The sequence below is a fragment of the Glycine soja genome, chromosome 2 (genome assembly GCF_004193775.1).
Source record: "Glycine soja cultivar W05 chromosome 2, ASM419377v2, whole genome shotgun sequence".
NCBI lineage: Eukaryota > Viridiplantae > Streptophyta > Magnoliopsida > Fabales > Fabaceae > Glycine > Glycine soja.
This window is the reverse complement of record NC_041003.1, coordinates 14,426,111-14,441,895: the sequence shown is the minus strand read 5'-3', so window position 1 is coordinate 14,441,895 and position 15,785 is coordinate 14,426,111. Positions and strand designations below refer to the sequence as shown.

At 29.8% G+C, this 15,785-nt stretch overlaps 1 protein-coding gene across 1 annotated transcript; it reads left to right on the top strand.

Annotated features, from left to right (window-relative positions):
* The first annotated feature begins 11,514 nt into the window (after positions 1-11,514).
* Positions 11,515-15,288, top strand: LOC114371121. The gene is made up of 7 exons (XM_028328551.1): positions 11,515-12,334; positions 13,339-13,392; positions 13,527-13,555; positions 14,276-14,350; positions 14,447-14,537; positions 14,682-14,768; positions 14,915-15,288. Exons 1-7 carry the CDS (start codon positions 11,558-11,560, stop codon positions 14,939-14,941), a joined length of 1,140 nt encoding a protein of 379 aa, XP_028184352.1. The 5' UTR covers positions 11,515-11,557; the 3' UTR covers positions 14,942-15,288.
* Positions 15,289-15,785: the final 497 nt, after the last annotated feature.

The window sequence follows — 15,785 nt, the reverse complement described above, 5'->3', positions numbered from 1 at the left end:
TGTGGCTCTTCCAGTTTGAAATACACGCGAGAATCTTCATAATATCGAAGCTCTATGCGAGAGGTGAATCCCATGGGATATAGCAGGTCAATGTATGGTCTATAATAATGGGCATTGCATCCGGTCTATCTATTGGCATTTTGTGGACTCGAGTATGGCAAACGTAACGTGTGGTCCGTGTAACAACGCATGGCCATACCCACTACCTCTGTGAGCTAATCCAAGCCCTCACAAATGCCTTGGTGTACTCGGCATCTTTGTTCAAGCCCTGCACAACCCCGAACTTTATCAGAAAGTGTACCGAGTCGTTAAAGTAATAATAAAATGGTAAGAAATCGAGTATCGAACTTAGGGAACTTGTTTCATTCGGTGAAGTGTCATTCAACAAGCAAACATTGATATAAAGCCATGTAAATAAAAATAAGCAAATGATGTATATACTATAAATCTAAAATAACTTCAAATACGCTTATCAAAACGGGAGAGAAAACAGATAATGAAAACGTCAGGTCCTTCTACTGAATGCTTGATGTAATTAAAATATTTTTCTCTATTTAATGTTATTTTTGTGTTCTATGCTGAAGACTAAAATACCAAACACTGATTCCTCGCGTGAATGGACTAATTTTAATTAAACCTTGTTCTCGAATGTCTCGTTGAACTTAGCCTAACCGAACAACATTACAATCACAGCATATCAAAAACTAAAACCCTGCACTCTATGTCTAGCAATGTAGTTATCTAGCCTTGCTCTATCCAGTTCTAAGGATTAATACATTTTCCAATGCTAAAAATCCTAACTTTACACACCAATGGGTGATCAAACCAAAAGCATGCAATAATTAAGTGCAGATAAAAGCAATGAACACATAAAATAACTTTAAATAGATAGTTAAAAATTTACATCAAGTTTCACCAGAATTTCCTAACAAAGATACTTAGCCTTCCATCATAAGGCAACACCTTTCAACTACAAGATGAGGGTTTAAGAAGAAAATAACAGATTACACACTGGTTGGGATGTCTCCTCCATCTCTAGGAACCTAGAAATTACTCCTAAACCTAAAATCCTCTTGAAAGTTGAGGTTTTTGGCTTCCTTGCTCTGTTTTTGCGCCTCTGTTCTGCTTTCTACATTCCGAATTAGCCGAATGCTTGATTTTTCCAACTTCAGCCTTAAAAAGGGTTTTTTGTCCTCGAAGGCTCGCTTAACACCATTTTCGTGCTTAGCATGAGTTAGTGAATATCCGCTGAGCGAGCTGGGTGCGCTTAACGTAGGAAGAGACAAACGCCTCGCTGAGCGAGCTGATGACGTGCTGAGTGCGTAAGTGCTTCTCAGATTCTCCTCCAGATTCTCCCAACTTGCTAAGCAGGCTGAGTGCCTCGCTTAGCGCATGATTCTCGCTAAGCGCACAAGCCTCGCTTAGCGAGACACCAGCTGCAAGCCTTCATAATCTTCATCCTTTTTACCTGAAGCTGAAGTTGAAACACATTAAATTCACACTATTGGGCATTTCTACTAAACAAAATTAAACTAAACCTAAAAATATGTGCAAACTTACAGAAAGAACCATAAATTGGGGAAAAGATAAATATTTTATAAAACTTTTCTATACAAAAGTTAGTCGTAAATGACGACTAACAATCTTCAATACCTGAAAGTTGTTGGTTGTAGGAGTGAGTCATCCACTCCTCAAATGCCACAAACACACAGTAGTCAAACAAAGACAACATGCAAGCTAATTAACCACTACGTGTGGTTTCTCTAAGCAAACAACACTCTTGAGATCCTAAGCATGTTACTAACACACTTATCACCTATTAGGGTCCAACCTCTGCCACCAATCCTCCCAAGTCTTGATGGTCTTACATAATCATGTGGATGATAGTTGGAAATGATCGCCACACACATATACATTGTATGTCGATCCCTAAGCTCCCAACTCAAAAAGCATAGTCTTAAAGCTTGTCGAGAGTAGCAAAGTGAGGCTTGTGAGTTACCCGCGTCAAATGAATGCACCAGATGTCAGCTAGTAACCACTTGCTAATTCCCTTAGGTTCTTCGAACCTCTCTACCCATTATATCCCAGTGTATCTTTGTTCAGCATCCAATTTCTCAATGTAATCTCACTTTTTCAGAAGAAAATAGAACCATTGGTTCCTTACTCTTTCTCCAATCCTCTTGACTTTTGTCATTACATTGCGTGCGTAGTCCTTGTGCCACGTACATCAACAAACGCGTACATTCAAACAAACAAGAAAGAGAGACAAGATTTAGGCCTACATACTATTCTCAGCGAACCAATTATGGCCCCTTAAATGGTAGAAACGACTTGTCACCCAAACAATCAGACAACATAATCATAGCGATTGTCACCCAAACGACTTGGTGTCTCAAACTTCTAAGAATGAAAAATAAAATTTTGGAACCATGAATGAGATTGCATGAATTTGGTAAGGAAAACAAGAAGAGAAAGAAGATTAGGAGCTCCTTACCAAAACTTTGATGGAAAAAACCTTAAGAGCACTTGTAAGAAGCTTGGAAGAAGAAAGAAATGAACTTCTCTCTCCTTTGGTTGAGCTTGTGAGGGATAAAGGTTTCAAAAACTTGTTTTTAAAAATAAATTACATTACAACTCAGTACACAATGTAATTCTTACACAGATGAAAATCTAGCTTAGACAGTTTCTATTTCTCTGTCAATATATATATATATATATATATATATATATATATACACACACACACACAAATGATACAACATAAAGTTTCTTTTGTCAATCACATGTATCAATGAAATTAACCGATACAAATTAGCTAAAAAAATTATAGGAGACCAAAAAGTCTTAAACAGTAAAAATAAAGAATTACCAAAATATCATCTTACTATATTGACATCAATTTAATTTGCAGTAAAGAGAATGAAATTTCGCCTTTCAATTATTGTATTCTTAGAATACTCAAAATAATTTTATTTGTTTAATGGAAAGGGAATTAAGAATATTTGCGGCTTTAAAAAACAGTATTTTTTGCATTATATGAATATTTTAAACTTTAAACAAAGTTAAAAAAAATATGATTAAAATATAAACAGATAGCTAAAATATCATGATTACTATTTAATATTGAAATCACGTAGTAAAAAGAAATTAAAATTTTAAAATTCTCACTTTTGGAAACGAATACTTTAAATTTAACTATAAAGGCTGATTATAGACCATCTCTATATCCATTGAAAACTGAAAGAAAAAAACGTTTATCCTATAATAAAAAAACTTTAAAAAAAAAACATTGAAATGATGGTGAGAATCTTAATTGTATGCATTATATGCAATTTTTTGTTTTCTTTTAAACTCTAATTCCGTTTGAAAAATAGTGTGAAATGAAGGAGTACTATCTTTTTTAAAAAAGCAAAAAACATTATATTAATCAGAGGAATTAGCTAGAATGGCCACAACTAGGAGTAATCACCCAATTCAGAATTTACAAAAGACACTGCTGCATAAAAATACAACGCCCCGCCCACACCACAATACCTTTATCTACCTGTCAAGGTTTTTACATATTGTAAGCCCACCTTCACAAAAGACTATGTACATATAAAATCTGTGCAGGAATAAAAATATGCATTGAAGACAAAATATAATATCGAAGGAGTACTAATAAATTTATTAGAAGTTGAGAAAGAGGAGGGGGGCTCGGATCCCCACTTGCCCCCTGCTGTATCCGTCCCTGAGAACACATATATTCGACCCCTAGCTAGTTATCTCAAGGTCTAAGGTTGGAACCTTAAAATGTAATCTAGAAGTTCTATTCAAACTATTGGGCTAGAAGAAGTTTGATCCCAAACAAAATAAAACACAAAATTACATATATATTAGTCGCAAGTCACGCTTCACTGTCAACAAGGTGGCTCTCGAGCTGCAAGTAAAGCGTGTTGTGATTATTAGCACCCAAAAACAGAATGGGCCATGGGTGCAAGGTGTATATAGGCTGTCAATGAACCATGCTGTTCTGTCACCAAAAATCCACATTTTTAGCTCACTAATCCAATTCCTTGCATCCAATGCAAGACAAAAATACTTTGACTTAGTCTTCTTATTTATTTCAGCTCATGAATTTGGTTCTCTATAATTGAATTCACCAATTAAGTCTCTCATTTTTTTGTTTACAATCCTATTATTTTAGTCTTCAACCTTAAAATTGGGTGATGACGGTTAATTGTTTGCGTTGACCGTTACGTATCGTGTTTTTATTAGACGTTAATCAACACAAATAATTTACTGTAAATGTCCATTTTCAGGATTAAAAACTAAAATAACAGAATTAAAAAAAATGAGAAACTTAATTGGTGAATTAAATTACATGGACACTAAACTCATGAGTAGAGATAAATAGGGAGACTAAATTTACAATTAAACCAAATATTTTCTAATTAAGGATTTTTCTAGAAAAATTAATTTATAAATAAATAAAAATAAAACTTCCAAACCTAAGACTTGAATAAAAGTTTTTTACTGCAATAATTTACACATGAATTAAAAGAGATGATATTTTTTTTTATAAACTTTGCATAAACATGAATGTAACCTTTCAAAATTAATTAATGAATCAACGAATTAAAATCATTTTCAAACTTTTTGAATATTAAGAAAACATTTATATAAGGATCACCATTTAGTTGATTTTTAAAAAAAAAAAATCTAAAATAGCCAACAAAGGTTGGTTTAGTTGGCAGAGATTAGGCTCATTATATCATGATGATGCATCAAATTTTTTTTTATGTGAGAATCTTATTCATGAGTAATTTGTATGCTCCTCTATAATCCTTTTAAGCTTTGAGACATGTCATAATCTTAATGAGATTTCAAGAGGAATTCACCTAAACTTTTCTTTACCAAATAAAAAAAAATCTGAAATAAAAGCAAAGGAAAAAATAAACTAACTCCAATGCTCTTTATGTCTACCTTTTTTCTATCTCTTACAATTTTGTCCTGATATCATATCATACAATTTTTTTTTTTTATGATTTCATACAATTAATTTTGAGTTATTAGTTAATTAAATCATATGTTGATTTGTGTATTTTTGCTACATGAACTATTACACACTTTTATATTATAAAATTACTTTTGTGTTTTTTAATTTATTTTGTATCGTCATACAATTAATTGAGTTATTCGTTAATTAAACCATGTTGGGGTCTTTTAGAGCTTTTAAGATCAACTCACCTAATTTTTTTTTAAAAGTGATTATATATATTGTTTTTATAAATATTGCTTAAACATGAAAGTAACCTTTTAAAATTAATTTATGAAACAAGGAACTAAAATCGTTGTCAAATTTTTTGAATATTATGAAAACATTTATATATGGATCACCATCTAGTTGATTTAAAAAAAATCTGAAATAGTTGATTTTAAAAAAATCTAAAATAGTTAACAAAGGTTGATTCAGTTGTAAAAAATAAGAATTAGACTCATTTATAAAAGGATCTTGTTAACGAACAATTTGTATGTGATTATGTAAGCGTTAAAGTCTTGGACATGTTATGATCTTAATGAGCTTTTAAGACGAACCCACGTAACTTTTCTTCAACATAAAAAAATAAACTAACTTTAATGCTTTTTATGTCTATTGCATTCCACATTCCTTTTTTTCTACCTCCTTCTCATGTTGCAATAAAGATGTTGACTTATGCATTTTGGCTACATTAAATGACATGGACTATGTCACACTTCTATATCATACAATTACTTTTGAATTTTTTTTTACTGAAACATATCTTACAATTAATTTTGGGTTTATCTAAAAAAATTGAGTTTTTTTGTGGAGGAAAATTTTTGAGTTATTCGTTAATTAAATCATGTTTTTTTTATGAGCTTTTAAGAATAATTCACCTGAACTTTCTCACAAAAAAAAAAGATTTACACTTATTTTTACTGCAATAATTTACACTTGAATTAAAAGAGAATATACATTTTTTATAAACTTTGTTTAAACATGAATGTAACCTTTTAAAATTAATTAATGAAACAACGAACTAATATCATTTTCAAACTTTTTTAATATTAAGAAAACAGTTATATATGGATCCCCATCTAGTTGATTAAAAATAAAAATCTGAAATAGCCAACCAAGGTTGGTTCAGATGATAGGAATTAGATTCATGTTAAAAAAAGATGTTAGTTCGAATTTCATTGTTGATATGAGGATCTAGGATCTTGTTGATGAACAATTTATATATATTTTTGTAAGTATTTTAACCCTCAAAGTATGTCGTGATTTTAACCAGCTTTCAAGATGAACTCACCTAAAGTTTTCTATACCAAATAAAAAAAAGAAAAATCTGAAATAAAAATAGATAAAAATAAACTAGCTTAAATGCTATTTATGTCTACCACATCACCCATTCATTTTTTTATATCTCTTACATTAATGTCCTGATATCATTCACTTTTGCAATAAAGATGTTGATTTGTGAATTTTGGCTACATTGAATGACCATTACTATGTCATATTTATACAGGCTAAATAATTATTTTTGTTTTTAAATGTGTAAATCGCTAATATATATATCTTTGAAAGATAAAAATAAATATTTAATCTTCAAAATTGTAAAAAATACATAAATACATTCGTCCGTTAATTTCTGTTCGCCACCGTTAATAAAATAATATATTAACATAGAAGGATGAATTTGTTACTGAAATAATTGTCATTAAGATATCATTTTTGAATCTAAATGTCAATATTTTTTGTTGAACAAAAAATGTCAATATTTTTTATTGGAGAAAAATGTCAGTAATTTATTTTAGACTTAAATGACAGTACGTTTCATTGTACCAAAATGTCAATAAATTATTATTATTGGATGAAAATGTCAATAATTTTTTATTCGATCTAAATATCAGTATGTTTCTATTGGACTAATTTGTTAGACTTGAAATTTTCTTTCATTTAAGGGTAAAATAATTTTAGGGTAAATTTTTGCCATTTTTTATTGTTATAAACATAACATTACAATAATCACTTAAAAAAATATATTGGCAAACATAATAATACCAACAATATTGATTATCAACCATAATTTGTGTGTCACAATAAAAATTATCAAAAATAAACATTATAACAGTATATCAATCATTATAATTTTTTTTCAAATTATAATAATTAATCATAATCTACTATAAATAAAAAATAAATATATTTCATATTTCACTTCTTCGAATCTTTGATTATTTTATTAACGATGACAAACAAAAGTTAACGTTCGGATATATTTGTTGCACTTTTTACACTTTCGGGGACTAAATTTTATATTTTCATCTTTCAGGGATGCATTTGTCAGCGGTGTGAGAAGAGGAAAAGTCAAGAAAATATTATATGACAAAAATACCTTTATGTTGACAATTATTTTAATGATAAATTTGTCCTTATGTGTCATGTATGCTATTTTATTAACGGTGATAGACAAAAGTTAATGGCCGAATATATTTGTCGGACTTTTTACCTTTAGGCACTAAATTTTGTATTTTCATCTTTCAATGATGTATTTATCAACGAATTACACATTCAAGAACAAAAATGACTATTTACTTTACTTTTATATCATAGATTTACTTTTGAATTTTTCTTAATGCATTATATCATATAATTAATTTTGAGTTATTCGTTAATTAAATCATATGTTGGTTTGTGTATTTTGGTACATTAAATGATGTGAACTTCCTTAAAACAATAACGTGGACTATTACACACTTCTATATTATAAAATTACTTTTGAGTTTTTATACAGCATCATATCATACAATTAATGTTGAGTTATTCGTTAATTAAATCATGTTGTGGTCTTGATGAGCTTTTAAGAGCAATTATCCTAAACTTTTCTTACCAAAAAAAGGTTTACACTTGTTTTTACTGCTATAATTTGCACTTGAAATAAAAGAGAATATATTTTTTTTATAAACTTTGTTAAAACATGAAAGTAACCTTTTAAAATTAATTAATGAAACAAGGAACCCATATCATTTCCAAATTTTTTTAATATTAAGAAAACATTTATATATAGATCCCCATCTAGTTGATTACAAATAGATTGTAGGGATTAGATTCATATTACAAAAGGATGTTATTTCAAATTTAGTTGTTGATGTGAGATCTTGTTGATGAATAATTTATATGTATTTTTGTAAGTGTTTTAAACCTTTGAGACATGTCATGATCTTAATGAACTTTTAAGATGAACTCACTTAAACTTTTTTTTACCAGATAAAAAAAAAGAAAAATCTGAAATATAAATAAAGGAAAAAATAAAGTAACTTTAATGTTCTTTATGTCTACCGCATCACTCAACTTTTCTATCTCTTACAACTTTTGTCCTGATATCATTCACTTTTGCAATAAAGATGTTGATTTATGTATTTTGGCTACATTAAACCACATGGACTATGTCACACTTTTGTATCGTACAGTTACTTTTGAATTTTTTCTTACTGCAGAGTATCATCTAATTAATTTTGGGTTTGTCTAAAAAAGATTGACTTTTTTTTGTGGAGGAAATTTTTTGAGTTATTCGTTAATTAAATCATATGTTGATTTTTTCTTAATGAATTTTTCAATTTTATTAACTAAGGATAACATATATCGTTTGATCTTATGTTACTAATATAAATTAATATATATATTATAATCTTAATCCACTAAATTTTTTTATATATTTTTCTTTTAGCGATTTTAACTCAATAAAGAATTAAAACTTAATTTTCAGTTTGAGCAATTGGACTGTAAGTAAATTAATTATTATAATTTATTATGTATGTTTATAAAAACAATTAATTATTAACCCCTTTCTTCTTATCTTAAACCAATCTTCTTACGGCTAATTTTTACCAATTAAACAAAATTAACAACCAAGGAGCCCCCCCTAGCCTCTTCTTGATTCTCACTCTTGTTTATTGCCTCACGTGTCTTCTTTTACATCTTTTTCAATTATTTCTTCATGGTATGAGATGTGGTTAAATATATGTGACAAATCTACCATGAGTCCTTATTCAGCCAATATTGTTTCATGGTATCTTGAAAAGATAGTTCGGTTAGAAAATTCTTACTATGTACTCATAAATCATCCATGTCATTATGCTACTTGTATGGCATTTGTTTCATGTTAAAAATGTTTTTGAAGTACCTACCATCATTCATTAGCCCACTTGATTCATTGACTTGTTTTTTAATAGAAACATGGATGTTGTTCGGGGTACAAATAATTTTTCACAGAAAGTGTTATGAATTATTTTTTAGCACGATAGGATGGCTATATGAGGGAAGAAAAATAATTGAAAAGTGAAAGAATTGTTTCAAGAGATAACAAGTTTTATTTTGTGTTTCAAAACACTATATCATACCTTTTAAGATATTTTTAAAAGTTAAATTTTTAAACTAGTAAAAGAAAAATTCAAGTTAAATTCTCTCCTATATAGGCATCCCAAAAATTTAAAAACAAAAAACATTAATTAGTAGCATTTCCAAAAAAAAATAGTAGAATAAAGGAAATAAGAAAAAGAAATAAAAATGAGAGAAACAAAGAAGAAATAATATAATGAAATTTCTTCTCATCTATTTGTTAATCATGAAAAGAGAGAAAATAAATGATATGAGAAATAATAAGACCATATTACCATTACTCCACCTCACTCACATTTTATATTGTAAGATTTAATATAAGCAGCAAATCCTGCAATCTACCCTCTCCTTGACACCTTTCATAACTTCCACGTACACTATCACTGCACTACTAATTAGTAATGAAATTTTGCTATGTAGAAAGCCAAAAAATTTACTGAGAAACGAAGTAATAAGTAGAACGAGGTAAAGAAATTGAAAAAAAGCTTCGGTTGCATAGCATCCGGATCCGGGAGTTGTTTACTTTTTATTAACTTTTTCTAAGGAGCAATTAACTCGTTGACATCACTGCTGACAACATAACCAGAAGAATACATAAGGGAAAAAAACAACAGAGCCACACTCAACAAGAAGGAAAGGAATACAGATTCTCTGGTGCAAACACTCCCATATATCAACTATAGCAATATTGTTAGGGAATACAGATTCACTCCCAATTTTCTATTTTAGTTTTAAGAAATTTTAAGAGCTGGGTACACAATCAATCTATTTTACAAAAAAAATAGGAACAATGAACGATCTTCAAGGTTCTGTCTCTAAATATTGTGTTTGTCATCAATTTTATTTTTTTCCTTTTCTTCTGATCATCTTTGCATAGTAATTAAAATAACTTCTGTTATCCTTGATTCTCATAAAACTTTGCCTCTAATTAGTTTGATTATTTTGCGGTACATATAATGGAGAATAATTTAATTATGAATATAGCTATAAAATATAAATAATGTAGTGAGAACATTCTTCTATCAGACGCCATGCATCAAAATTAAGTTGCACCTCTTTTTATTTATTTATGATTTATTAGTAATGAAGCTTATGGATTTTTATTTTTTTAGTTTCGGTTAACCTGTATCGCATTAGTGACTAGCTACTAGGCAATTTTTTTATAATGTTTATATTTAATTTATGTTTCACTTTTTTAATATTTTCAGAAGACCTATTCCCAGACCTATTTTCAGCTAGTAGCATGACGTTCGAAGAGCAAACCACGGAGCAGGGTCGGATGCAGGTTAAGCATTATGGGGGAAATTGCCCCAAAAAAATAATTCTTTTTACTTAATTATACATATTTGATAAAAAAAATTGTCCCCATAAAAAAACAGTTTGACTCCATAGGCAAATTCTTTTTAGATGAATGCAAAAAATTATAATTAAGAGATAAAAAAAGATAAATTATTATTTATCTTACTATATTATCCTTTTAATTTTTACCGTTTTGCTCTTATAATACTAAACACATACACCAAGTCAATAAAAAACACACAATTTGACACAATTGTAATTTGTAAAAGCTTATATAAGTAATTTGGATTTTTTATCATGAAATTTGTGTATTTCATAAAAGTTTATCATATTTTTCATGTGTGAAAAGATAATATATTTTGTTTTCTTGCCTTCACTAACAAATTTTCTGGATCTGCCGCTGTCATGGAGTGTGTCCAAAATGTTAGACATGTATGTAACTGCCTTTATTTTTTAAAAAAAAAGAGTTTATTTGGTAGATCAAAGTAAAATATGATTTTGGTCCCTCAAAATATTTCAAAATATTAGTTGTAATCCTTATAAAAATCCAATACATTATTGATTCTTACATTTACTCAGAAAATATGTTTTTAGGCCCCAGATAACTAAAGGATTAAAATCGCATCGCTTTTGGTAAATGTAAAATCTAACAACGTAATAAAGTTCTATAAGTACTACAACCAATATTCCAAAATATTTTAAGGACCCAAAAAAAATTTTACTTGTAGAGTAGTCTGGCATATTCTGCCTTACAACATTTTCCATTTATTTTAGGTTCTTTGTTTATTTATTTTTCCCTGTGTTCAGGAGTCTGAAATTACCCTATCCCCGCTTATCCCACCGACAACAAGGTGTGAGATGTATGATCCTTCCCCCAGCTACTATCTGCCAACAAATGACTATGAAGATTTTATGGCAAAGCTATTCAATGAGAATGAGTTTTTTCAACTGAGAGAGAACATTTTCAAATACCCTTTACAACCATATGAGCCAGTTCCCTTAGATGATATTCCATTGGAAGTGGTTAAATCAGTGGAGGGACTATCTGGTTTTGGTGCTAGTGCAAGTGTTGGTGTTGGTGATACTGCAAGTGCAAGTGTTGGTGTTGGTGATACTGCAAGGGCAAGTGTTGGTGTTGATGATACTGCAAGTGCAAGTGTTGGTGTTGGTGATACTGCAAGTGCATGTGTTGGTGCTAGTGTAGGTTATAATGCTAGTGCTGGTGGCATTGCTTTTGCTAATTTTAATGCTGACATTGATTCTAGTGTTGTTTTTGGTGCTAATGCTAGTTCTAGCACAACACTTACAGTAGCAACTATTGATCCACAAGTTGCTGGTCCTTCATCATTTGGTAATCATTCCATGTTTAACAATACAATGCACAACCCACTCACTCAATTTGAATCGTGTTCATCACCAAGCAGCTTCTCAGGGCTTACTCATCATGCTAGTAGTAGCAGCAGCAGTCACCAACAACTTCAAAGGTACCTTCCGAACCAAATGAATGGGATCAATGCACAAGGTATACCTGCAATGACGCCTCAACATATCAGTAGCAACAGTAATAATCAGGGACTTTTTTGGCTTCGCCCACCACCTCTCGTGGATTTTCCATACTTCGTACCTGCGTGGGAGGTAAACTAACTTGTCTCACTAATTGATAAATGACTAACATAATTTCTTCAACTTAATTTGGATTGTACATATATATACATGTCCAGTATATGCACTAATTTAACTGCATATATATGTCAATTTATTTGTTGCAAAATACAAAATGGCTTTTCAGTTCCCTGACTGAAACCCTGTTTGAATTTACCTAAGAAAAATAAAGAATTGAAGTAATAAACCATAAACCATCTTGTCCTTTACATTTATCTGGAGTACAAGATCTGTACAGCAGTACAGACACTGTTAACATTAATTATAGATCATGTTTAAGCTATTTTTATATTGTTTTCTTTCCAATTGCTTTATTTATTTGGATAGCTCATTTAATTGTGAAGAATTTATACAAAGTTGTGAGTGTATATATATCCTGTGTAAATCAATGTATTATTAATTTTCACTTAATTGTGGGTTCAATCCCGATTGCATTATACTTTTAGTCAGTTTCAAACTGCATTAAACATTGAACATGTTTAACTAAATACAAATGTAAATATCTAAAAAACAATTAGATTGTGATTGTGCCAAGATAACATCAAACATAATTTTTTTCCAACCATATTAAGATAAATAAATATATATCAGGCATGAATATCTTAATAAATGCCCACAAAAAAATCTTTATAAATATTTGGTTTAATATAGTTGCTTAGTTATGCTTTCATACTTATATATCACTAGACACTAGTGCTTAAGTAAATTTTCTATATTAAATTTTTTAATAGTTTATCAGGGAAATAATATGTTATTTGATGTGCTCTATAAGCTGTGGATATATTAATTTTTGGATTTTGTTGCCTTATATATGTTAGTCCTATATATGCACTATTTATCACTATTAAATATTTAATTAGGTAGAAAGATAGAGTACATGGTTAGAAATATATAATTAATATCAAATTTGGTAATTTTGGTTTATACATAGTTTATAGAGACACTTTTACAATGAATATATTCTCCTGTGCACGTAGGGAAGTTTGGTTGGAAGAATTCACTCGTACCGCCAATTCCTTAGTCAAGCAAGGGTATGATATACTGAATTTATTGTTGAAGAAATATTTCTTGACTTAATTCACTAATTTGTTAGATGAGATATTTCTTGGCATTGTAAAAATCATGAGAATTGAAACTTTCTCTTTTTTTTTTCCTTGAGAAACAGGTCGTGAGGAAACCAACATCACCTGTCACGTAAGTGGATCTATATGCAAATCCTAAAATTTCTTAACTGTTCTTTGTGTTAAATACAAAAGAAAATGCAAACTCTAATTAAGGAAAAAAAGAAAAAAATCATATAAAAAATATAGAAGTTATTTAAAACCTTTTAATTAACTTAAAAAATATGTTTTATATACTCTTTAATTTAAAATACTAGTTAACAAGACCCTTTGTTAGAATCAAAATTTAGAATTATCTCTATAAAATCCCAAAAATATACATATAATTGCTTAAACTCATAATTTATTGGGAGCACAATTCAGTTTTCCAAATAAATGTAATCTGAAAAGTCTAAGAGGTGCATTTCAAGAGGCAGTGAAATGTATCTTAACAATATAAAGGGCACACGTGGAAAAGATGAATCATCTCAACCAAAGCAAAAGAAGAAAGTCAATGTGTGACCATGTGATCACTTATGTGTGAGTCTCCCTTAAATTATCATTTTTTATAAGACTGCTCGGATTGGTAAAATGACACACATACAATTTAAAATGGATTATAATTCCTGTAATCATATTTGATAGAGTTAAATACTTTTGTAACAATTTTTGTGGAGGACCAGAAGTAGATAAGAAATATTGAGTTACATTAGTTATTGTGCTTTCCATGTAAAATCTTCTGGGTGTGTGAGTGATCCGTCAGTGCTTTTTATTTTCAATATAATGATGATGGATTTTTTGTTTATCATTGCAGGCTTACCGATCAGTGGTGCTGTAGGCTAGATATCGCCCTCTTCATACCCTTATCCACGGTCAACTATACAATGAAGTAAGTTTATGGCATATAATGTTATTGCTTTCTTGTTAATTATCATTGTTTTTTGCGAGGAAATCTTACATATATTTTAATAACATTTAAACTTAGGTTTTGTGGTGGACCCATTGATTATGTGTTCTTTCACATAATTAAATTCAACAATCTGGACTTATATGATTATATGATGAGTACAAATTTGGTAAGTCATATATGAGAATTAATTATCTCCTATTGAATTTTAACAAAAGAAAATCTTTTTCATTGACTGAATGGATGTAATTTAACTGCATAAAGATGTATTTTTTTAATATAAAAATCATTTTAACATTACATCTTTGTGCAGTGTGCAAAGATTGTACTTCCTTCACAAATTGTAATATTGTCTACAACCAACAGCAAATATCACTTCTTAGGGGCAATTTTTTCAGGGGTGAGTCTGATGTCAATATCATTTTACATTATCATTTATTTTTTCTTAATTTTAAGTTGCCTTTTAATGAAACTTTTTACTAGAAGCAGGGGAAATAACTGTTTTTTTTATATATTTACAATTTGACTAATTAGTGAATGACACAGGATACGGTGTTTATTCAACCTGTCTAAGTTATGAAATAAAGGTTCAAAGAGTTGTTGTGAGCCGAAAGAGCATGAAATCAGAGGAAAGAGACCAATCATGAGATCTTCATGTAACAACCCTATCAAAAAATTGATACTTGTCACATAGAGTTGCATGCTGTACTTGATGGAAATCGTCGTTGGTGAGAACATTGCAGGATAAAATAGAGTGAGGGTGTTGAGGAGAAGAATGAAATAAAGCAAAGGAAGAAAAGAGTTGCCACCTAGGGTTGTAGCAAGACGAGCTAGAGATAGCAATTTTTGCACAAGCAGCCAACTAAACGGCTTGTGGCTCTGAAAAGTTCTGTAATTATAAATGTTTGTTTTGACATTTTATAACATATGTACTGTTGGTTTTTATCATGATCCAACTCCAATGGTGACTAGCGCACAGACTACTACTCGATCTAGTCCAACAAACCTTAACTATCATCAGCTCCAACTAAAATAGTAATTTAATACTAATTTATAAACCCTACATAATGGATTCCTATTGAAATTTCGGGAGAATTTTTCCTAAAAATAGACATCCCTAAAACCTGTATAATTACCGCAATACAATATCAACTAACACATGACCTTATAGGCTAAACAGATTTACATATATATCACTACTTTAAGTTTGAATGACAATGTAATAGAGTAACTACAAGGTATCATTGTATAGTCCAAAAAATGACAACTTACAACATACTTTGAATGACCCAATTGGCCCTTCAATACAAAAACGGCTCACCCAAAATATGAGTCACTAGTAAGAGGTGTTGGGTTCTACACAAACCTAAGGATTATCTGAAATAGATTAAGAGAGACAATATGAGTCATCACTCAC

Excerpts from the sequence above, each read along its gene's own strand:
- LOC114371121 (XM_028328551.1), top strand. The coding sequence starts at position 11,558 with ATGTATGATCCTTCCCCCAGCTACTATCTGCCAACAAATGACTATGAA. Across the intron at positions 13,393-13,526 it reads AATTCCTTAGTCAAGCAAGG|GTCGTGAGGAAACCAACATC; the intron begins GTATGATATACT and ends CTTGAGAAACAG. Across the intron at positions 14,538-14,681 it reads ATATGATGAGTACAAATTTG|TGTGCAAAGATTGTACTTCC; the intron begins GTAAGTCATATA and ends ATCTTTGTGCAG.